Source organism: Triticum aestivum, chromosome 6A, assembly GCF_018294505.1.
Source record: "Triticum aestivum cultivar Chinese Spring chromosome 6A, IWGSC CS RefSeq v2.1, whole genome shotgun sequence".
NCBI lineage: Eukaryota > Viridiplantae > Streptophyta > Magnoliopsida > Poales > Poaceae > Triticum > Triticum aestivum.
In genome coordinates, this window is record NC_057809.1 from 619,604,971 (window position 1) to 619,628,137 (window position 23,167).

Here is a 23,167-nt window from a genome sequence, read left to right on the forward strand (position 1 = left end):
GCCTCCTCTCCACGCAGGCCCAGTCCTCCACCGCCCCCACCATCAGCCCCGCCGAGCTCGTCCGCATCAAGAACTCCATCCGCAGCGCCGCCACGCCGCCCGACGAGCTCGCCGCCCTCTTCCTGAAAGGCATCCCGCACCCGCCCTTCCTCGGCGACCGCTCCATCTTCTCCCTCGCCGTCTCCCGCCTCACCGCCGCCGCCCGCCCCGACCTCGTCTCCTCCGTGCTCTCCGCCTCCCTCACCGCCCTCCCGGCGCCGCACCCCTCCGAGGGCTTCCTCATCCGCCTCATCGCGCTCTACGCCGCCGCCGGCATGCCCACCCACTCCCTCTCCACCTTCCGCCTCGTCGTGCCCCCCTCCGACCGCGCCCTCTCCGCCCTCCTAGCCGCCTACTACGACGCCGGCCAGCCCGCCCGCGCCATCGAGGCCTTCCGCGACCTCTCAGCCGAGCTCTCCATCACGCCGGGCGTCGTGTCCCACAACGTGCTCCTCAAGTGCATGGTCGCCACGGGGGACGTCGCCGGCGCCCGCCAGGTGTTCGACGGAATGCCTGACAAGGCCGGCATGCAGCCAGACATAGTCTCGTGCAACGAGATGCTCAAGGGGTACCTCAAGACAGGTGACCATGCCGCGTTTGACCTGCTGCTCAAGGAGGTCACTGGCGGCAAGAGGCGGCTCAAGCCCAATGTCACAACCTACAAGCTCCGGATGTCCGCCCTCTGTGCCAAGGGCAGGAGCTTCGAGGCCGAGGAGCTGCTGGACGCCATGGGCGCCAACGGCGTCCCGCCTAACCGGGAGTGCTTCAACACTGTCATCGGCAGGCTATGCAAGGAGGGAGAGGTGGGCGCTGCGGTGGCGTTGTTCAAGAGGATGCCGGAGGTGCCCAGACTCAACGGGAAAGGTGTGTCGCCCAACTTCGAGACCTATATCATGTTGATCGAGGCGCTGGTCGGAAACAACGCGTTTGTCCCTGCCCTGGAGTTGTGCAAGGAGTGCCTGGCCAACAAGTGGGCGCCGCCGTTCCAGGCTGTCAAGGGTCTGATCCAAGGGTTGGTGAAGAGCAGGAAGGTGAAGCATGCCAAGGAGCTCGGCATGGCGATGAAGAAGGCCGCCAAGGGTGATGCCAAGGAGGAGTGGGAGAAGGTTGAGGCGGACGCCTTCCAGCTCGCGCTCGCCGAGATGAAAGCGTAACTCACCGCCCGCTTGGGACAGTATGTTGTCGCCTGTAAGCGGGTGATAAGTTATTGTTTTCTTGTTTCACTGGAAATCTATTAGACGTTTGTGTTTCTTCATGTGCTTGTGGCCGCTTGACTCTAGCAGTTCCTTTGGTTCAGGACACAAGATAGATCATCTTTTCTCATATAAGGTATTTGCATTTCAAACTAGTGGGAGCTCTGCTGTCTCCTCGCCTGTAGGTGGGCATTATTAAACTTCAGTTACCAGATGCAGTTTGTACCACTTGTTTATTATCACAATTCACCTCTCGGTGCTTTAGATATTGTTCTCTGTGTAACTTTGGGAGCAGTGGGCACCTTCTGAACCCCTAGACCTCTCACGATCCAAGCACTACAGAGAGAAGTCCAATATGTGTGTTGCCTTTGTACTGCTCATTTAAAGGATTGAATCAACAGATTGCTTGATTCCATAATTCAGCATGTAGGCTGCCTGAGAGGAAAACTCAATCCTGCTCTTTCATATTTCAGTAGTATTGAATTTATGAAGGTGAACAGTCCTTTTACCCGGTATTTTGCAAAGGAGATTGCAGATATTTATGATTCAACACTTGCCTTTGTTCCTGATAAGTAGTATTTTTCTCACATACTATATGACATTTTGGTTCAGTGGCTCAGTGCATAGGATAGTTCTTTCCTCACATAATAAGGTATTTGCATTGTGACTAATTGGGTGCTCCCATAGCCGTAGGTGGGCATGTGAATTTGAGTTGCCGGTTTATCACATTGGATGATGCAACTCTAACTTGTTCTTTGTTGCGGTCCGGCTATATGAACATGTGTATGCACTGTAGTCTGCTGCAGGCATATATGGTCTTGAATTCAGGATTATGTCATACGTATATGCGAATTCTGTGCTGCGCAGGAATTTTGTACCCCTGGCCCCAACGGCGGTGCCAGCACCAAAAAGCTGTGGGTTCAAATGCACTAAACTCTCTAAAATGTTGTAATTTTTTGCACAAATATTAATAGAAATATGCTTGAAATCCAAAAGGCTGTGGGGTCAGGTGACCCCACAGCTTACACATGGAATCGCCACTGCCTGGCCCTGGCTAAGTATATTTTGCTGTGGTCAATTAGATACTGCTAAGTGGGAATAACCAAGCGTTATACACAAGTCGTATATCTTGCCCTTGAACTGCTCAGCTAAGGGATTTTTATGAATCTCGGAGACATACGCTCGCAGCTAGCGTTGCTGAATGGTGACAAGTTATTGACTACTTGTAGATCCATTCGTCGGAGCGGTTGCCGCCGCCGGCGGAGTCGACGTCGATGAAGATGCTGACGGCCTTGCCGATGCGGGGGCGGTCCTTGGTGGTCTCGAGGGAGTTGCGGACGTGGGCGACGGCGCCCCAGGAGCGGAGCGTGTTGGCCACGTCGTCGAGGCGGAGCAGGTACTCCTCCTCCGTCAGCGGGAAGGAGCGCTGCTCCCGGTACTTCCACATCACGTTCATCGCCAGCAGGCTCCGCCCCATGAACTGCTTCCGGATGAGCGTCACGTCGTAGCTCCGGCCGTAGCGCTTCCGGATGAGCGTGGCCAGGTCGAGGCCGCTGAAGCCGTCGTCGTCGGGCGCCCCCACCAGCCGCTCCAGCTCCTCCCGGTTCCGCCTCGACGACGCCGACGACGTCCCCTGCAATCGACCACTCAGTCAGCTCCCCTGTTCGTCAGCACTCGATCGACGTGAACAAGAGATTAGTGTACCTCCTCGTCGTCTTTTCTTCGCTTCTTCTCTTGGTCGTCGTCGTCGCCGTCGTCGTCTTTGCCGCTGCTGGATTCGCCGCCGTCGTCGGCGACGGCCCTGACGGCGCCTCGGCGGAAGGAGCTAGAAGAAAGCCTCCTGGTCATGCTAGGATGAGGGTTAACTGCGACATGGCCTGAGCCGCTCCGGCGTGGACATGATGACACGTCGTGGTGGTGGTGGTGGCGGTGGCGATGGATGCGCAGGCTCTGCGGGTGGCCGCTGGAGAGCACATTCATCATGGAGGTCGGCCGATCAGCACGACGCGACAGGTCCCAAGATGGATCCACTTGACTTGTATGAGCAGCCTGGAAGAAGAAGAATGAAGAATTATTTGTCTTTCGGGACGAAGCACAAAAAAAAAAGAAGAAAAACAGAGGACTCCGTAACGCTGGCCGAACCTACCACTCCTATTTTCCTGAAAGTCTAAGTGATACTGATTCGGAGACCTCGTGACAAATAGACTTTGAAAAGAATGGAATACAACAAAGGGCATTTGGTCTAGTGGTATGATTCTCGCTTAGGGTGCGAGAGGTCCCGAGTTCAATTCTCGGAATGCCCCAATTCTTTTTTTTTTCATCTTTTCCTTAATTTTTTTACTCTTCTCCACAGACCTGCATGTTTTGAGAGTAGGTGAGAAGGATTTTTGTTTTGTTTCCCCAAACACACTGCTGAACACTCTCGGTATATATGGTACTTTTGCAATAATATAGAACACATATCCTATGAATGAATGCATGGATGGAGATCCTCCACGCAACCACACATGAGCAAATGGAGGAATTAAACAAACCCGAGTCAGCATGCATGCTGATGCAGATAGTCAATTTTCTAAAGGAATAATTGGCAGCAAAAAATATTAACAAGAAACCAAGCTGAGCGGAATAATTAATCAGGCGGCCAGGTAGTTTTTACTTACCTCGGAAGCCTTTTCAGATCAGATCCCCGTGCTCGCAGCGAAGAAGAAGAAGAAGAAGAAGAAGAAAAGGAAGAAGACAGATGCTGAGAGGATGCAGAGGGCGACAAGGAAGGAAGGAAGGAAGGTTCAGCAGAGGGAGAAGAGGAAGAGGAGGAAATCCCCAAGCTCTGCTTGCTTTTTGGTAGGCTTGCGTGACGCCACAGCCACAGCCACACCAGTGACCGGACCAAACTCAAGGATGGATGGATGCGTGGTGGCAGACGCACCGGGGACGCTCACCACCCACATTCCCTTTCTTTCTTTCTTTCTTTCTTTCTTTCTTTTCCTCCCTCCTCTTTCTCTTAGAAAAAAATAGTAGAAGATCACGCCCATGAGGGAGTTTCTTGGTCAATTCCCACACTATGTAGGGTATTCACTTACTTGCTCATCTGCTACCAAATGATCTCCTCATTGTTTTCACGGGTTCGTTTTACCTGCCTGGATTAGTACCTCTAGCACTATATTTATTTTTCTCTCTATGACTTTTCACTTTTTCTTTGTACGCCCGTATTCTACACATAATTGTGGCAGTAGCACCTTTTTTGGGGTGAGAAATACTTCCTCCTCCATCCGAAATTAGCCGAAGCTCAAACGGGCATATCTAGCACTGAAATACGTCTAGATACACTCGTTTGAGCGTCAACTTATTCCAGACGGAGGGGGTATAATTGTGCTAGCTATCAGTAGTAGTATTGGCATGCACCGACCAGACCATGAATTAGATGTTTCTCATTATTGGTGTGATATTGTTGGACGTTGTATCTGAAATTAATTGTGTTTTGTAAATCAGTTCGATGAATATTCGAGGAATCTTGGTTACAAGTCTGCACAAGCAACAACTCAAGTGGCAGCATTTTGTAGGGCTTCTACCCTGTCTTATTCTCTCTGTGTTCTATATGGGCATGGTTTGCGAATGTTCAATTCGATGGCCGGGATCATCTGCACCAGGTAAACAATAAAATAAAAAAACTCTTGAAAAATTCAGAAAAATCTGGAAAAAAAAATTGGATGCAAGATGATTCAATGCATGTGGTGCGTGCGCAATGTCACGGCTAAATGAAATTCGAGGAGCTTGTGGCAAAAAAGACAAAAATAAGCTTCAAACAGTGTTGTTTTCAAAAGTTTCTCACAGCTAAATGAAATTTTCTTTTCTGCCGAGAGCTAGTGAATTGTCCAAATTCCATGAAATTTGGCACGGACTTCATGCACATGAGCAATTCACATCACAAAAAAAATTGTTTTATTCTTTTTTATTTAACTATTTTCAACGATTCTACAGTTCACCTATGAGTGCAAATGCACTAAAGAACCTAAACGCTGCTTCCCATGGTTTGTTACATCTTTGAACCCCAGCAGTCACAAGTATACTCATTTAAGTACTCCCTCCGTCCGGAAATACTTGTCGAAGAAATGAATGTATCTAGATATAATTTAGTTCTAGATACATCCATTTCTAACCATTTTTGTGACAAGTAATTCCAGACGGAAGGAGTATACAACTCAACATTGCGCGAGAGCATCTCCAACGGATAAAAAAAGCCACCCTAATCGAAACCCGAAAGGACTCTCGATACTATTTTTGGAAGGCCAGAAAACATGCCACGGCTATCTATCGCCCATTGTCATGTTATCTTCCGTCTCGCCACAATGATTATCACGTCGAGGTGCTACTGGCCGATCAATATGGGTTCCTCAGGGAGCAGTTTTGAAGTGGCATTTTTTGGCTTTTCTTTTCCTATGTTTCCGTGCTGGGTTTCATCCTTTTTTTTGCTTTTTTTAGTTTTCTGCGTTTCTTTAGCAGTTTTTATTTTTTTTATTTTTCATTCTTTTCTTTTGGGTTGTGGGTTTCCTGGTTTCTTAATTTTTCTTATTTCTGTTTCCTTTCTCTTTGTATTTTTTCAACACATACCTAATTTTTTTCACACACATTGTACCCTTTTCTCATAGACCAAACATTATTTTATACAGATTTCTTTTCAAAGATATATGTTGATATCTACTTTTTTCTTCATACACATTTTTCAAAGATACATGTTGATATCTACTTTTCAAACATTATTTTTTACATGTCAACACTTTTCAGATATATGATTAACATTTTTCAAATGCATCTTTACAAAAAAAATCAAATACATGTTAAACATTTTTCAGATAGTGATTAAAATATTTTTTACCTATGTGAATGTTTTTAAATTGTAGAAACATATTTTAAGTGCCACGAACATATTTTTTGAAATACGTGAAGATTTTGTTAAATTTATGGTACATTGTATAATGGTAAAGTATTGTTTTTAGATTGTAGGAGTTTAAATATTTTTGAAAATTTCACGTACATTTTTTGGAAATCGTGATTTTTTTAAATGTCACAAGTATTTTATAATTCTATCAACATTTTAGAAAATATACGCATTTTTACACAGTGTTAACATCTTTCAAATTTATTGTTTTTAAATTTTGAAGTAATTTAAATTTGGGCACTGCTAGCTTCAGTCAAATGTAAGAGGGATATATCAACTCCCTAAAAGCACACCCACCCCCACCCCCGCGGGCGCGGAGTTTCTGAGCTCGAGCTCAAATGAGCTCGGATGAATAGTAAAACCAAAGAAGGTGAAAAAGAAATAAAAATATTCGATTTGTTTTCTGGTAACTCTGACAATTGTTCTGAGTGCTTGCAAATTTTCATCATGAGATCACACTCGTTGAAGGAATGGAAAAAAATCAATGCTTCGAAAATGCTATTTTCTAAAGCATTTTGGAGCATTGATTTTGTTTTTTGGCCACGCCTTTCACGAATGTGATCTCATGATGAAAGTTTGCGAACACTTAGAACATTTGTCAAAGCTTACTAAAAAAATCAGAATTTTTTGCAAGAAAAATAACCGATTTTACTGTTCAGTGGAGCTCAGAAGGGTACTTTGGCCCCCCTCTAATAATATGTAGGGAATTCCTTTTTCGCTCCTATTCTCAATCCCAGTGCCAAAAGACTACTTCTTACATGAGTGAAATTTCCTCTCCAAACCACCATTGTCGTCCATTTTCACCTCCACTGCTGATGTGGTTATCCAATTAGGATCTTGAACAACCCTCCCCCGACGACCATGGTTATGAGCCCTGTGATGGTGCCTACTGTTGTGGAGGCACCACCTCGCCACGCCGCATCATTATCATCCGGGAGGTATGCTGCGAGATCCATCTACACTAAGTAACTCAGAGGAGTTGGCAGAGGCAGAGGCGGAGATGCTTACGGATGACGAGGTGACTAAGAACCAAGAGCTCCAACCGCATGAGCTCGACGATCTAGATTCAAGATGGAGGAGGATGGGGTTCACTCGAGGGAGAGGGAGGGGGAGGGGATTAGGGTGGAGGCATAGGAGTGCACTATCGAGGAGTCGCGATAGGACTACCGCCGTGAGCTCGATACCACGAGCACCTCGCCTGCATGGAGAGCTTTGCGGATGGGCGGTCCACCACCGAGGAGTCACATGCCGAGTATCGCCTTGAGATCTGATACCATAAGCACATGGCTCCGACATGGAGCGCTTGGCGAATAAGGGGTGCACCATTAAGGAGTCGCAAGCTGAGTACTACCGCGAGCCCTGGTACCGTGCACGTCGCCTCCTAGTGCCTACATGGTGGTATGTTTTGAATCTCCACAGTTGATTCAATTAAGGGGCAAGGAAAAAAATAATCGCCCTTTCTCCGATAGCTTTAGAAACTAAGCAATTAGAAAATTCTTTCAAATACGTACTCAACGGTATATTTTCATGTAGCATATAACTGAAATTTCACTGCTCAAATTAATGACCTAGGGCACGCTCGGCCCTTATAAGCCAGAAGAGTGAGTGGCACTAGTTTTTGTCTTCTTCATCTAATTTCTTTTATTTAAGCACAAGCCTTGAACATGTGGCACAAGTATGAACCGAACTTTGACAGAGGGAAACTTGTCGAAAACCAGTCCACGCATGTAAAACTAGTTGGAAAATAAACATTAGACAGAAAATAGCTGGGGAATCCAAGGCAGCTGTCATAGGTTTCCAAATACCAGATTCACCATTGTATGGTTTTCTCTTTGCAATCCTTTCTCCAGCACGACAATTAGTTTATTGGTTGACCCATTTACTTAGTTGTTTATTATCGAATTGTATTTTGTTCCTAAAGTGAACAGTTTTTTTTTCTTCCTTTACATATTTCTTCGGTCGGACGTACGTGCCACAAATGAGTTATTACGTAGCATATTTGGTTGAATCCATACGCATACCCTCAGCAACAACAACAAAAGAACCATATATTTAAAAACAAAAAAGCTCAAAACCAAAAGAACCATATGTGTTGGTAAGATGTGAATGAAATCGGCACAGAAACCGTTGATCATCAGAGAGGTCGATCGCAATCACAGGGTAAGTGATAAGAATGGGTACTAATTAAGTATAAACATATGAGTATTGGAGTAGTGGTTAATTTGTTTAATTACCAAAGTCAACGAGAAAACAAAACCATGACCGTACATACATACTCAAGGAAACTAATAATCAAACAACTTTAACAAGAGCTAGTAGTATGCAATGAGGGTTTGTTTTTCTTTATTTGGTCACTTTGTTGACGAGCACCTCCAGGACAGCCATGGCCTTCTCAGCATCGTTCTTCTTGGAGACATCGTCGGGTGTCTTCTTGTCATTTGCAGGGCGACACCTATCGCAATTCCACTGGGCATGCGCACCGTTGTTCTCCTTGATGAAGCTGCGGATTTCGGGGAGCTGGGCCATGCCGATATCGTCGGAGCCCTCTTTGCTCGTGCACAAATTGTCCAGTTTCTCGCCGCCATTGGTCAGCTCCTTGTAGCAGGTTTCAAAGCAGACCTCGTCGGCCTTGGTCAGGTCTGGGTAGCGCTGCTTCTGAAGGCCCGGGCTCGCGTCCCCGGACGCTTTAAGAAGGAGGGTGGCGGTGGTGAGCGCCGCCATCCCCACCAGCTTCTTGTCGTCGGCGCCTTTGCACTCGTCGTAGCGTGCGATCATGTCGGCGCAGAGGTCCGGGTAGGGCGTGTCGGTGCACAACCTTTTGACGTTGGCGTCGTCGCCGGCCACTTTGGGGGCGGTCTCCACCGCCATCCCCACATCACTAATGAGGAGGAGGAGGACGGTGAAGGAGGAGATGATGGTGAATAGCCTCGCCATGGCAAGCTGGATTAACTATTAGCGTCTTAGTTAGTTGTCCTATGCGGCAGTCCATATATATAAGCACATGCATGCGGTGCTATATATAGATAGATATACATGCCGACCGCAGGGTACATCACACTGAACTGACGGATAGCCGGAGGTGGAGGAGTGTGTCTTTGAGGATAGCCAGAGATCATAAAATAGGGGTATGAGAGGCGGTGGCCAGGTTAATCTGTGGAGGTGAGGCCACCGAGCCACAGATGCATGCATGTTGCGAATGTTACGACACGTGGTAACCCACGGATGGTCGAGCTCTTTCAAGAGGCAAGAGGAACTTTTAATCCTAGCCTTTGAGTGATCAAGCGTACTAGATGCTAACACGCGCTTCACCGCGCCATTTTTCACTCGTGGTATTAACTCTTTTTCTTTAACATGTTATTGCAGTTGGTTATTTCATTTTGGTTTTATCTATGTTGCCTTAGGTTTTAGTTATGTTCTTGTGGTGTTTCTTTCCATCGTATATCGTGTTGTCCTTGCAGGTTTCGGCTAGTGGTGGCTGTGTGTTTCCCTTGGGAGTTCTTATTTCACGTTGAAACCATGAAATTGCTGCTATAACATTCGCGTGGGCCGTTCAATATAAGTCTCGCTCATTCAACTTGGCTCCATGCTCCCCTCGCTTAACTTTTTTTTCCTGCTCGCTCAACTATTAACTTAGACAATACTGGCTATCATATTGTTTTATTTGAAAATGTTTGTTAAATAAAAAGATATTCAATTTTAATCTTGGATTTAAAAAATGTTGCAAATTTTAAAACCATGATTTTTTTATATATGTTCATGATTTCAAATAATATTCATGAATTTGAAAGTTGGCACATTTCAAACAATATTCGTGAATTTGAAAGCTGCCCATCAAAATGGACAGCAAGGAGAATGCCAGTAAGCTGCAGAGCAAGGTGACCTCTCGGTGCTGGGGCCTACGATTGAGGAAGTAAAACAGTTGCTGGAGTCGCGTGAAGAGTGGAAGGTAAGCTGGGCTCGACGTTCGGCAAATGGTGCAGCTCATACGTTAGCGAAAGTAGGGGTTACTAATAATCTATGTAAGTTGTGGCTGCATGTGCCTCCTGAATGTATCCTGCAAACTGTTTTGGCAGAGATTCCTGCCTTTTATGAATAAATAGAGGGAGGTTGAATTAAAAAAACATCCTGCTTATGAACGTTGGAAATATCATGACATAAAAACAATTCATAGATTTTAAAAATGTGGACAAACATAAACGTTTGAGAAGACGCATTGTGTTTTTCTTAAATGTGATCTGATATCCAAAGGGACATATGACGTGGATATAGGAACGGCCCTTGACAATGCCCTAACAAATTATGCCCGATCTCATTCAATTTCTTTTAAAGGTAAAGCAGACGCACACAATACTGTAGTTGATCACGTCTCCAGCTGGTTGGTTTCATGTGCTGACATTGTATTGATTACTACACTACATGTAAAGCCATAATAGTACTCCACGACGTGTTCATGACCTCTTACTACTGATCAGCGGGGTCCATGCGCCCACTACAGCCCCGACGCAAGAGAACGCTTTAATTCCAGGGAGCTTAGTATCTTTAAGGATGCTTGACCATACTAGTCCTCTAGAGCTACCTATAGTAAGTGATTTGTGTGTCTGTTGAAAAGGTCATAAAGACATTATTATTTTCAAGTTACCATGTGATATAGTTTAGTACAAGGAGATATGGGTATTATATTTTTTTAACATGATATATGTGGGATGTTTTCATCATGCTAACCGGCATAGGCAAGAGCTTGCATGACACATACGTCACTGAAACATATCATCGGATATGGAGTATCGTATCTTGGGAAAGTGTCACTCCAGTCCACACGGATGACACCATGCTAGAGACAGAACTGCACATAAGGTATTACAACTTAGTTTTAGTGGCCTACTCTTTCCAAGGATGACGTAAGTTTATATTGTCTGGTGATGAATGTCAAAAATTGGTAATATTAGTACACACCAAGAAATATCTATGAATTATTCTCTTGTTTGGACATGAGGTTTTGACTATATGGATATTTTCCAACTTCACATGGTAACATTTCTATTTTAGTTATTGTTGATTATGTCACTAAATAGATAGAAATTATTTCAACTGAAAGTGTTGATCATAAGATATCTATTTAAATCTTAAAGATGTTATCTTTCCAAGGTTTGGGGTCCCTAGATATCTCATGACTGATTGTTGTTCAGATTTTATTCTGGGTATGACGTAGATCACACAATAGCATTACCATATCATAATCAGTCCAATGGACGGGTTCAATTAACTAATAGAGAGATCAAATTAATTTTCAAAATGCTATCAATAGATCGAGGACATATTGGTCTAAAAACTGAATGATGCACTATGGGCTTATAGAGGTGCTAATAAAAATACTATGAGAATATCACTATGTAAGATGGTTTATGGTGGATATAAGTGTTTGAGTGGAGGAATGAAGCTTATGAAAATGCGAATACGATAAAGCAAAAAATTAAAATGTGGCATATGATAGGAGAATAGAGAAATATGAATTTAAAATAAGCGATGAAGTTCTCTTGTACAAGTCTCGTTTTAGATATTTTTCAGGTAATCTTGTCTTCAAATGAGAAGGATCATTCACCATCGAGGAAGTTTATTGGTTTTGGGAAATTAAGGACAACAATGCCAAGGGGGCAAGCCGATAGTAGTGAATGGGAAAATACTTAGGCATTATACTGTCGGTTACCCTCTCGAGGCAGAAACTGATGTAGTGATGTTATACAGGTAATTACTCTAGAAGACTTCATTGAAATAAATTCTAGAAGGCTCCAGAACCCTGAAAAATAATAAGTATGTGATCAGGTATGGAAACGATCTCTGGAAAATTCATAAAAATCATATTCGGAAGTTTAGTCAAATAAAAAATATCAGGCAACCGAGGATGTTCCAGTGGACCCCACGTGGGTGTCCTATGCAGCCGCCCTCCTAGAAGACAACCTCGGATGATGCCTCGGCTCCGCCTTACACCCGGTGTCTTCTCCTGCATGATTTTTTATACATATATATAAATTTCACGGATTTTTCTGATTTGTGTTTGATACTTTTCGTCTTGTTTTCATTTTGAGTTGTTTCTGCCACGAATTTCTAGTTTCTAGAGCATGTCTTCATTTCATGGATCATGTAACATGAATTATGTTGCACGACAAGCATGTCAAACATGGCAAACTTATCTCAAGGAGAAGTATGGAGAGTTATGGGGGAACTTCATCACAGATCATTTCAGAGTACATAGTAGGATCACTATGTCGGATGATGAGGGTAACCTTTATCATGAAGCCGACGGGTGGACGACAGATGACGAGATCACCGCCAACCCGAGAGAACATGTGGAAGCAGTAGCAGACAAAGAACAAGATGAAGAAGTTCCACTTCCCCAACCTAAATATTTACATGTTGAAACCTTCGGACAAGCATCCTATACTTGTGGGATCGATAACTGTACAACCTCCTAATCCTAAGAGCATCTACACCTGGACCCCTATATCCTCCTCGAACGCCTGAACGTCTGCCCGGTCAGTGTCTAACCAGAAAATGGTGATCCAACTACCCTTCATTTCCTCCCTAAACGTCTGAACTGACCGGCACATCTCAAATCCATCTCAAATCTGAGGACAGTATGAGGGCGTCCACACACGCCCGGGCACCCCACTCCATGTCACAGCGGCCCCACCTGCAGCCTCTTTCTTCCTCATCTCTGCATCGCGGGAAGAATGCACCGGCGTGGGCGGAGGAGGCCGGCTACCCCGTGCGTCACTAGCTTGCCGCAGCAGCAGCCGTGTGGCTCTTCAGAGAAATTATCAATGGTGTAAGGTTATAAATTTAAGAGATGGCATTGAGACTTCCTTTTGCTTGTTCGTTATTATATATTCTAATGACACTGTAAGTCATCCTTATATAGTCCAGATAGCTTGAAGCTTCTACCTACCCTGGAGCGTTCGTAATATGTTTGGCAACTGGTTGAGGTGTCTTGATAAATATTTCCATTCACATATTCTCGCGTTGGCGGCAATCCTATGTTGGGCCATGTGGCTTTGTAGGAGTGACGTTGCTTTCAACAAAAAAGTGCGTTTCAACTGATATGCTGGGTATTGATGTATGTACACACCGGCTCCATGCTTGGTCTATCATGTGCTAATGCTTCAGCCATGAGCTTACGGCTAGGGAAATTTTCTCCAACCATGGGTGGCGGAGTAGCGCAAACACCTTTTTACCGGAGGCGGGATGTACCGGAGCTGCATTCGCCGTTGGCGTTGTTTGCGATTCGTGCGTTCCGATGGACCACATGTTTGTATATCAGCGTATTCATCTGCCCTAGCCGCTGTATTGCCCATTACGTCCTATCAATGGTTGGCCCCACTTTATATTTAACTCCTTGTTTTTACCCACCTCAGTCCTCACCCACCCCCCGTCACCCTATCTTCTTCTTCCATCGGCGTCCATGAGTCATCCGCCGGCATCTCCTCCGTCGCCGGGCCGCGTTCTTAGCGGCTGAACTGGTTGATTTCTTCCCCGCCGCCTCCGCCGCCGGGGCGGCGTTCTTGGCGGCTCACCACTTCTTCCCCTCCGACAGACCGACTTCCGCCGCCCTCATTAGTTCGTCAAGGTTAGATTTCAATCTTCATTTACTCATACTTCTAGCTGCATTCTGTTGTTTATTTTGGTTACTAGTGTCTAAACCTCATTCTTTAGTTCATAAATTCTATGGATCTCTAACCCTCGACCCCCCTGTAACTTGAAAATGCGGGAGCTCATTAGTAATCACATTTCAATTATTTTTGTAATAGGGTACAGAAACTATATCTTTTCCTTCTACTGAAATGGCTATTCTACATGATTTCCGTTTGTATAGAGTGCAACTTGGTATTGAAATATGTTCCATACATTTCTTAAGAACACAGTGCTAAGTGTTATTGAAAATAGGTTCCCTAGATCCCCATCTAACTAGAAAATGCGGAAGCTCATTAGTAATCAGATTTCAATTATTGTTGTAATAGGGTACAGAAACTATATCTGTTCCTGCTACTGAAATGGCTATGTCTGTTCCATACATTTCTTAACCATACAGTTGTAATTGTTATTGAAATATGTTCCCTTGTATTCTTAAGTAAATAGTGCACATTGTCATTGAAAAAAGATGCATCATAATTCGTACTAAGGATAGACTGTGTGTTCTGAAATGATACATATAGTGTTGAAATTATGATAAACTGCATACTAAACTGCCATATCTGTAAGTAACCTTCGGGTTTGAAATGTCCACAGGTTATAAGTACATTCAGATCCACCAAAAAAATTGTTCAAGTTACTGATAACTGTCTTTTCTCTTTACAAAATTATTAATTCTACCTTAGCTCGTTCTTAATTAGGATCTATTATTTTCACAGATGACTAATTCTGCACGCCGTCGCCGGAAATCTCCAACCTTTCATACAACTAACTCTGATGAAAGTTGTAGTGTGGACATGAGTGATAGTGACGGCTCGTCTCAATCAAAATCAACCAGGAATAGCCGTAGAACATCTCCCAAGAAACTTAAGAGAGAAGCTACCGCCCAAGTTAAGCAGGTATTTACTTACTACACTCCATGTTTCCCTTGCTTTAAAACATAAGTATTGATGGGAGCACTAACCTTCCGCTTCCTGAACATGCATGTAGATCATCAACTGGAAATGTGATCCAAACAAGATAAGCGCCATTATGAAAGTCCTATGTCCAGAACAGCTTAAATGGATAGAAGAATTGGGATTTGGATCACTCCTATGTCCAGGTAGTGCTCATCTAGATTTTCAGGCCTAGACATCTTATCTGGAAGTTCGAACGGGTCTTTGATACATTCTAGACGTGACTCTACTTCATTTGAGTCATCGACATAATCACAAGTGTCAACCCTGTTTAAAATAATGAATACAAGTTTATATAAAGTGAAAGGATTTCTTCAAATAATTCCTGCTGTGTACTGAATGTAATTGCTGGAGTTTACCTTAAGTTAGGTCTCGAAAGTACATCATTGTCTTCTGAGCAATAAGGTCTATCAGAATAGCATGAACTTTCTTCAGGTACTGAGTTTACAGTGGTCCTACATTATTAGATATATTATTAATACCTAATCACAATATGGATAATGTATAGAAACATTATTGGGAAACGGATGAGAACTAATTATATTTCCATCTCAAACATTTCAACTTACTGTTGATTGATATTTGACATTGGCTGCTCAACCATGTTTAGTAGTTCCATAAAACTGCCTCGCACGCTGTCCCTCTCAAATTCCATATTAACCTATAAACTTAAAGTATTTAAGACAGGCGAAACTAAGCTTCGACAGTTGTAACCAAATAACTAACAGAAATTAAGGTATTATAATCATTATAATTACTGTATGCAAAATCGTGAGCAGGGGATTTTTTTGGATCTAAACAGAACTGATTCAAGAACAGAAACAAGTAAAATGACAATCCTGTATGAACTGACCTTATTTGCTTCTTTCAGCAGAGAATGGATAGATCACCGGATCAGATCTGGTACAAACGCATGCAGTAGTTACTCTGATTCCAGCATCCAATCACATGCGACTCTGGCTAAGGTTGCTTCATGGCTTCAAATGAGATGCAAATTTGGAGGATAATAATTATAACCTAGTATTCAATAAGATCTACTCCGCTTCCAGTCTCCTCATGGATTCATATCATAGAGGAAAACTGCGCCAAGATTTTGAGGAGAAACAATGGCGACGGAGAGAGAGAGAATATGGATGGAGAGCGAAGACGAGACGGATTTGTGGAGGAGGACGAGAGCATGATAAAATATCAACCAGTGGTGGGCTCCACTATATTGTATTCTGTACAAGTTGTCAGTCTGGACAGTTGTATTGCTATTGTATAAAGTTGCCGCTTCGGTTAATAGCTTATACGCACAGGGGAGGCACAGATCTTGACGAAATCTACCAACGGCGGATGCGGCTCCGGTACATCCCGCTTCCGGTAAAATTACTTAGTCGGGCGGAGTAGTCTTCCACTCTTCGGATAGAACCTCCTCCATCTTAGTTTTTTTCCCCTGTAAGTCAATGCTTTCTATTTTTCATTTTTAAACGTGTTAGCTATGCATCTTGTTATGTTGAGTCTGGATATTCACTTAATGTAGGACTGAGTTAAAATGTCCTTTATGAAAAAATAATATAAACATATAATTAGTTCGTTTTATTTCGATAGTCCATGAAGAAAACAAAACCATATCATACATCTATATCTATACCAATACAAAAAGACCCCAATGGGCAAATTCAATTAATCTTAACCATCAAATCGTGTCAATCCAATGACCATATTACTCCAACGCTGAGTGCTCAAGAAGTTTAGCATGCAATTAACGTTGTACCAGATATCAAAGTCTATTTATTTTAAGAAAAAAAAAGTTTGTGCTACTCACATAATTAAGACATAATTTATATCTTACATAATATCTACGTGCAATTAATTTGCACCCTAATAGCAGCGTGCATTGCACGTATGAATTTACTATTACATAACCAAGGAAACTAATAAGATGCCCAAAAGACAGAAAAGGAAACTAACCAAAAACGTAAAACAACAGCTAGTACTCAGTGAGTTATTCTTTCCTTTTATTTGGTTAGTACTTTGTTGACGAGCACCTCCAGGACAGCCATGGCCTTCCCGGCCTCGTTGTCCTTGGAGACATCGTCGGCTATGTGCTTGGCTTCCCCTTGGCGACACCTCTCGCAATTCCACTCGACATGCGACTCCTTGTTGAACTTGATGAAGTTGTCGATTTGGGGGAGCTGAACCTTGCTTTTGCACAGCTTGTCGAGTGTCTGGGCGGCGTTGGTCAGCTCCTTGAAGCAGGTTTCAAAGCAGATCTCGTCGGCCTTGCTCAGGCCCGGGTGGCTGTCCCTCTGGACCGCCGGGCTCGCGGTGGCCGTCGCATTAAGAAGGAGCTTGGCGGAGGTGAGGGCCGCCATCCCCACAAGGCTTTCCTCGTTTGCGCCTTTGCTCTGGTCGTAGCGCGTGATCATGGAGTCGCAGAGCTCCGGGAAGGGCGTGCCGGTGCACAACTTCTTGACCACGGGGTTGTCGTCGTCTCCGTCGGCGTCCGCGGCGGCGGCGGCGAGTGAGACTTCACTGAGGAGGAGGAGGACGACGACGACGAAGACGAAGGAGGAGACGGTGGTGAAGAGCCTCGCCATGGCCAGCCGATGCACAAACTGTCCAATCGTACGTTGGAGGCCTAGACCCATCTCCATCCATATATAGCCAAATGTGGGGGGTGGTGCTATATATAGATAGACATGCCAACCGCAGGGTACGGGGCGACGAACCAACGGATCGCCGGAGGTGGAGGAGGAATACAATCTGAGCTATGTTTTTCCTGAGATCGTAAGGAAAATAGGGGTAAGAGAGGCGGTGGCCATGGTCAATCGATAGAGGTGAGGCCGCCGATCGAGCCACACAGATGAGATGCATGCATGCCACAAACTGTAAACCAACGGTGGTCAAATGTCGAGCTAGCTAGCACGTGGCAGGCACTAACGAGTGGTTCCAATAACATAGGCCACAATTAGTTAGGATGCAATCACGTTAGGCACTAACTAAAGAATGCCTTTTTAAAAACGAAGCACTAAAGAGTTGTTCTAATAACATGCAGTTGTACTTTACATCTCACTCGTTTACGATGCAAACTAATTCGGATTGAAACAAAATTAACGATCTCAGGCAAGGACACGGTGAAAACAATTATGGTGTGTTTGGCTGAGGAACAAAGTGGAATGGAATCTTGTGAAGACAATAGGAGGAATGGAATGGTTGCATTTCAGTGTTTGGTTGGAGAGACAGAATGAGATGGATTTGTTTTTTTCTCACCTCTTTTCAAAGAATACCTTTCACATACGTACATATGCACAATACGAACAACTGCATTTTCTTGGATATTTACGGTGAATTGAAGAGGAAAACCCCATTATTCTAATACACATCCACGAGCATGGCAAATATATGACATCAAACGTATTTAAGTTATTTCAAGAGGAAAGCCTTAATGTACGTATTTGCATGAGCCCTGAAGGGCATGATGTGTGTACGTGCATGAAGAACCTCTACTCCAAATTAGTTGACTCGAATTTGTCTAGATACGACACATTTTAGTGTTAAATGCATCTATATCTAGACGAATCTAAGTCAATTAATTTATGACGCAGGGAGTACAAGTGATCGGTAGTAGTACATGACTGTCGAACCTTCAAATTGATGCAGTCGATCAAGGAAGGCTCTCGCTTGTACAACAAACACATGACAACCATTAGAAAAGTCTAATTAGGATATTCACACAATTTGGACTTGCATCATGCTAGCTGGCTAATCAAGCACTATGAGCTTTTGCCTACTATTTTAATTCATTTTACTTAATGATCAACTGTAAACATGTATGGAACAAAACTCCAACAAAAACAATGAGAACTGGCTGCAAGATATATGGCGTGCATCGGTGCATGTATCATCATTACTCCAAGATTTGTGCCAGGTTTTCTTGTTTTGGCAAAGTTTGTCTTGTTCCAAAGAAATTCTTAATGTTTTTTGGATGTTTTTTTTTGTCTTGTATGTATCAATTTAACATCAGATACAAACAGCAATCTAAAATTTACCCTCATTGTTATTACGAAAAACTGACAATCTAAATTTGCACTTCATAAATAAATTTAGCATGAGATAAGAAACTGCCTCGAGCGCACGATCTGGTTACTAATCCATGGTCACATACATAACCGACAAAGACTTCTCGCCACGCTTTATAAATAAGCCACAACCAGATCCGAGAATGGAAGGCATCAGCTCACCAAGCCCACAAAAAATAACAACACACATGACACATGGTCACATACATACAACACACACGGCTGTAGATATGTTGTTCTTTTTGGAAATGGAATGTTATAATTATGCGTACAAAAATTAAAGCTGAACAAATATAGTTCAATTACACGTGGCATTTTATTTTATCATAATATTCTCAATGGCTATGGAATCACATTATTACTGACCGTGTAACATGAATATTACTAAATTGTAAGTTGATTTCCATACACCTTTAACACATTTAAACAAGGGATAAGTATATTTTTCGTCCTCGAATTCTTCTGAGAGTTTAGAAATCATCCCTCAACTCAAAACCGGATAGTTTTTGTCCCTCAACTATCAAAACCGGATAGTTTTCGTCCCTCATGTCGTTTTGGGCAGTTTTCGTCCGTCATGAACAGTAAATTCGAAAAAATAGCAGAAAAAAAAACTAAAAAATTGTGGGATCAAAGTTCCTTGGGTGCGCAAGGTGCGTAAATTTTTTCATATTGATTGGACATTCCAGGTGCTCATGAGAAAGAAAAATTGTAAATATGTACGTCTGTGAACAGTAAATTAAACAATAGCAAAAAATATGAAATTTTTTGGCATCAAAGATGCATGGGTGTGCAAGGTCCGTGCATATTTTCATGCTCAAATGACATAGGAGGAGCTCTCGCAAAAAAAACAAAATAGTGCAGTTTTTCAAAGTTTCTTTCGCAGCCAAATTTTTTTTTGCCACGAGATCCCACAATGTCCAAACACAATAAAATTTTGCAGACACATTGAGCACCCGAGCATCTTGTATGTCAACATTTTTCATATTTTTTTTAATTTCTTTTCTATTTTTTCCGAATTTACTGTTCACCGGCGTACATATTTATGGTTCTTCCGTTGTCACAAGCTCCTTGAATGTCTAAATAGAAAAAAAAAATATGCACCTTGTGCACCCAAGGAAGTTTGATCCCACAAATTTCCAGACGTTTTTGACATTTTTGCTATTTTTTTAAAATTTACTGTTCATCGGTTTACTGTTCATGCGGACGAAAACCGCCCGAAGCGGTATGAGGAACGAAAACTATTCGGTTTTGATAGTTAAGGGACGAAAACTATCCGGTTTTGAGTTGAGGGACGATTTCTAAACTCCCGGAAAAGTTCGAGGACGAAAAATATACTTATCCCTTTAAACAATGCCCTCGGATTTGCAAAGCCACTTGACTAGTTGGTTGGAAACTACAAAAAATAAGTAGTTGGAAAAGTTTTAGTGTTTCATTGACATCGCATAAAACTCCTAGGAACATGGGGTGCGACAAATGAAAATTAACAAATCATTGACTGAGGAGCTACGTAACAACAGTGAGCAAGCCATCGTGCCTTCACCTCTAAATTGAAATGATATGTCCGTGAAGGGGAGATATCGCGCAAGTGTGGCGGAAGTAATGTACTACTCAACAATGGAATAACCCCAAATGAAGGAGATGTGCAGCGCCCACTTTTTGCACCATACGAGCCAGATAGAATGACCGGAAAAAGGGTCTTGGAAAATTAAATCCACTCAAGGACAAAATATAAGAAATACATAATCTAGGGTTGTGACCCGAACCTATTGACTAAACTTTCATGGCAGATAACAGGACAAAACTTGAAGTAATCCCCAGGCATGCCCACTCTGCAGATGGTCTCCATCGACGCCGTCTTGGGGTCATAGTATCCCAATGACCAGCCCGTGTTGAGCAAAATCCGTCCACCTTTTAGATCAATGGCCAAAGGTGTAGTCCACTCAGACGAATACTCAGGCGAGAACTCTTCCAAATCTATACGATATTCCTTTAACCAGAAGCCAACGTCCTTCATCATCCATATGGAGATCACGTTCATGGTCTTGTCCGAACAAGTCACGCAAAGCGCACCTTGGAGCTCGAGGATGCCAGGATGGACAGATGCCCGTTGCCATGGCTGCCGCATGGAGGACCTGGAAGAACCTCAAATTCCTCCTTCTCGACATCGAATGTGATGATTTCACAATGTAGAGAAACTGGCCCGAGGTTAGGCTCCACCATCCATGTTAGAGTTGTGTCGAATATTATTGTACAAGGTAGGTTACAGTTGGACTTGGTTTTGGACTGTGTGTAGACATGGTAGGAGTTGTGTCCTAATAGGACACTTGTATCCTAGGCCTCTCATATATATCGGGGGTAGACACACGATGTAACATATGCCAACATAATAGCACGGGCACGCGGGGGAGCCGGCGGCGTGTGCCGGCGCCCGGGCGGCCGGGGTGCGGTATTGTGAAGGTGTCACGGGGAGGAGTGCCCGTAGTCAGGCCCCGGGGATGTAGCCATGATAGTGAACCTCGTTAACAAATCTCGGTGTCGTGCTGGTGTGATTGTTTGGTCCTCGGTAGATCGACGGTATGCCTCGGATTTATTCTAACAAGTGGTATCATGAGCTAGGTTATTTAGAGGTCGCAACTGCGTTGATCTAGAGGAGACGAAGCCGGTTTGCTGTTTATTTCGTCACGGCGGCGAACGAATCAGCGGACGGAAGGCTTGGTTGAAAAGCAATCCGAATTAGAGAAGCTGTTCGGGGTAGAGTCGGCGAGATTGAAAGTTCCAAAAAATCGGAAGCGCGTGCGGAAGTAGCTGGGTTCGAGGTGGCAAGGATCCGAGCGTAGAGCCTGCGGCAGCAGGGAGAGGATGCGGCACGGGAGGCTCGACACGCGCGTTGGCGGGCGAGCTAGCATGTTTTCAGGCCGATCGCTAGATGCAGGCTGGAGCTGGGCCGGATGCAGTAGCAGGCCCATGGCACTCGGATGGCCCAAACGCAGCAAGCTGGGCACGCAGGCGGTCCATCAAGGAGCAGCTTTAATCGCTACATGTCTACAGAAGGAGCTTCGGTGCATGCAGGCGATAGGAGATTTGTTAAAAGGAAAAGAGCAATCAAAAGTCAAAGGGCAGGATTCAGGACACGTTGCGTATTTGGTGCTGTTTGTGCTAGAAAGTACATGGAGTGCATGCATCAGGAAGATACGTGATGTGTAAGAGGAGGACTGGCGTTGGTTGTTGGATTGCGATCATATTCTGGTGGTTCTAGACAATTGCAAGGAATATCAAGGTGCCATGCATGGGCAGCAGGGATGGTTCTTGTATAGTTTAGATGGTGTTGGCATGATCAGCTTGCTCAGGGGACTATGACAATCGGCAGAGTTAGGTTTGCAAGTGTTGTCACGGCCGTAGAGCATGGACGACGTGGACAAACAAATACAGAGTCGTGCGAGTCCGGATGGTTTTAGCGAGAGAAGCCATTAGATGAGCAGCGGGTGATCGGAGAGCCACACGGCAGGAGGACAACTGGTGGGCGCGTGGTCGGACTGATGGCTTTTGGTCAGTTAGAACATCCTACGAAAGAGACAACAATAAACTGGTGACGTGCGTATAAGGCTCGGAGGAGTCTGGAGCTCGTCTTACAGGTTCATGCATACACAGGGCGTCAAGCAATGTACGAATGTGCGGAGCGGACATGACGCAGGGTGGAGCATGGTTGCAGTCGGATAATTTTCGGCTGGGTCGGACTGGACTGTCTGACGAATCAACGGATATGTTGGTGAAAGCAGAAGACGGTGGTGATTTCGGCGACGACGACATAGGAGCGTGATGCTGATGATGGCCGGCTTCTGGGGCGTGGAAACACGTGGTGCAAGCTTGAGGGCTTGTGCGGTTTCGACAGACTATGGCGCGGGGTTGATTCAAGACGGTGCGCACAAGGGAGCTTGAAGTCAACAGGGCACGGGGCAGCATGGCTAGCTACATAGAGTCATGTTGAAGGTGGAGCTGAAGTCTGATGGACGACTTCACTCTGTGCTGATGGAGGGGCTACGGCGTAAATGCATGGAGAGTCGAAGCCTATTTCAGCGGGATAGCGAGAGACACGTGGATCGGACTGGGTACCAGTGGTCTGATGGAGACGTGATACTCGGCATCGGTCGGTGATGATCGATGGTTCTCTGCAGTGGGGGTTGAGGCAGTGTGGGCTAGCTACCCGGGAGACTCGACCAGGACAGCAGAGGCTCGACGCGGTGATAGCGGCGAGGCGTGCGGTAAGCACGGGACACAGCGACAGACCAAGGCACTGGT

At 44.4% G+C, this 23,167-nt stretch overlaps 5 protein-coding genes and 1 non-coding gene across 7 annotated transcripts in view; 2 read left to right on the forward strand and 4 right to left on the reverse strand.

The window, feature by feature from the left end:
- The window catches only part of LOC123129188 (pentatricopeptide repeat-containing protein At1g61870, mitochondrial), a 1,956-nt gene extending 454 nt beyond the window's left edge, over positions 1-1,502 (forward strand). The window contains exon 2 of the mRNA XM_044549426.1: positions 1-1,502. This exon is cut by the window's left edge and continues 1 nt beyond it. Within this exon, the coding sequence (XP_044405361.1) occupies positions 1-1,193 (1,193 nt within the window). The 3' untranslated portion in view covers positions 1,194-1,502.
- Positions 1,503-2,199: 697 nt separating this feature from the next.
- Positions 2,200-4,148, reverse strand: LOC123131466 (uncharacterized). Its single transcript, XM_044551137.1, has 3 exons — positions 3,893-4,148; positions 2,937-3,281; positions 2,200-2,865 (listed from the first exon to the last, which is right to left on the reverse strand). The coding sequence occupies exons 2-3, from the start codon at positions 3,213-3,215 to the stop codon at positions 2,452-2,454; spliced, it is 693 nt and encodes a 230-aa protein (XP_044407072.1). The 5' UTR covers positions 3,216-3,281; positions 3,893-4,148; the 3' UTR covers positions 2,200-2,451.
- Positions 3,464-3,535, forward strand: TRNAP-AGG (transfer RNA proline (anticodon AGG)). Its single transcript has one exon. It is a non-coding gene; the product is annotated as a tRNA-Pro (tRNA).
- Positions 4,149-8,373: 4,225 nt separating the features above from the next.
- LOC123131467 (uncharacterized) lies at positions 8,374-9,151 on the reverse strand. Its single transcript, XM_044551138.1, has one exon. It carries the CDS (start codon positions 9,100-9,102, stop codon positions 8,512-8,514), a length of 591 nt encoding a protein of 196 aa, XP_044407073.1. The 5' UTR covers positions 9,103-9,151; the 3' UTR covers positions 8,374-8,511.
- Positions 9,152-11,424: 2,273 nt separating this feature from the next.
- Positions 11,425-15,961, reverse strand: LOC123131468 (uncharacterized). 2 transcript variants are annotated; one of them, XR_006464184.1, is made up of 5 exons: positions 15,661-15,961; positions 15,377-15,468; positions 15,167-15,262; positions 14,816-15,074; positions 11,425-12,166 (listed from the first exon to the last, which is right to left on the reverse strand). XR_006464184.1 is itself a non-coding variant. In XM_044551139.1 (4 exons), the coding sequence occupies exons 2-4, from the start codon at positions 15,460-15,462 to the stop codon at positions 14,909-14,911; spliced, it is 348 nt and encodes a 115-aa protein (XP_044407074.1). In that variant the 5' UTR covers positions 15,463-15,468; positions 15,661-15,961; the 3' UTR covers positions 14,642-14,908. The 2 variants fall into 2 exon arrangements, 1 of the variants encoding a protein (XP_044407074.1); XM_044551139.1 differs by lacking the exon at positions 11,425-12,166 and having other exon boundaries at positions 14,642-15,074.
- A 590-nt stretch (positions 15,962-16,551) lies between these two features.
- Positions 16,552-17,444, reverse strand: LOC123131469 (uncharacterized). The gene has a single exon (XM_044551140.1). It carries the CDS (start codon positions 17,438-17,440, stop codon positions 16,808-16,810), a length of 633 nt encoding a protein of 210 aa, XP_044407075.1. The 5' UTR covers positions 17,441-17,444; the 3' UTR covers positions 16,552-16,807.
- Between the last annotated feature and the right edge of the window lie 5,723 nt (positions 17,445-23,167).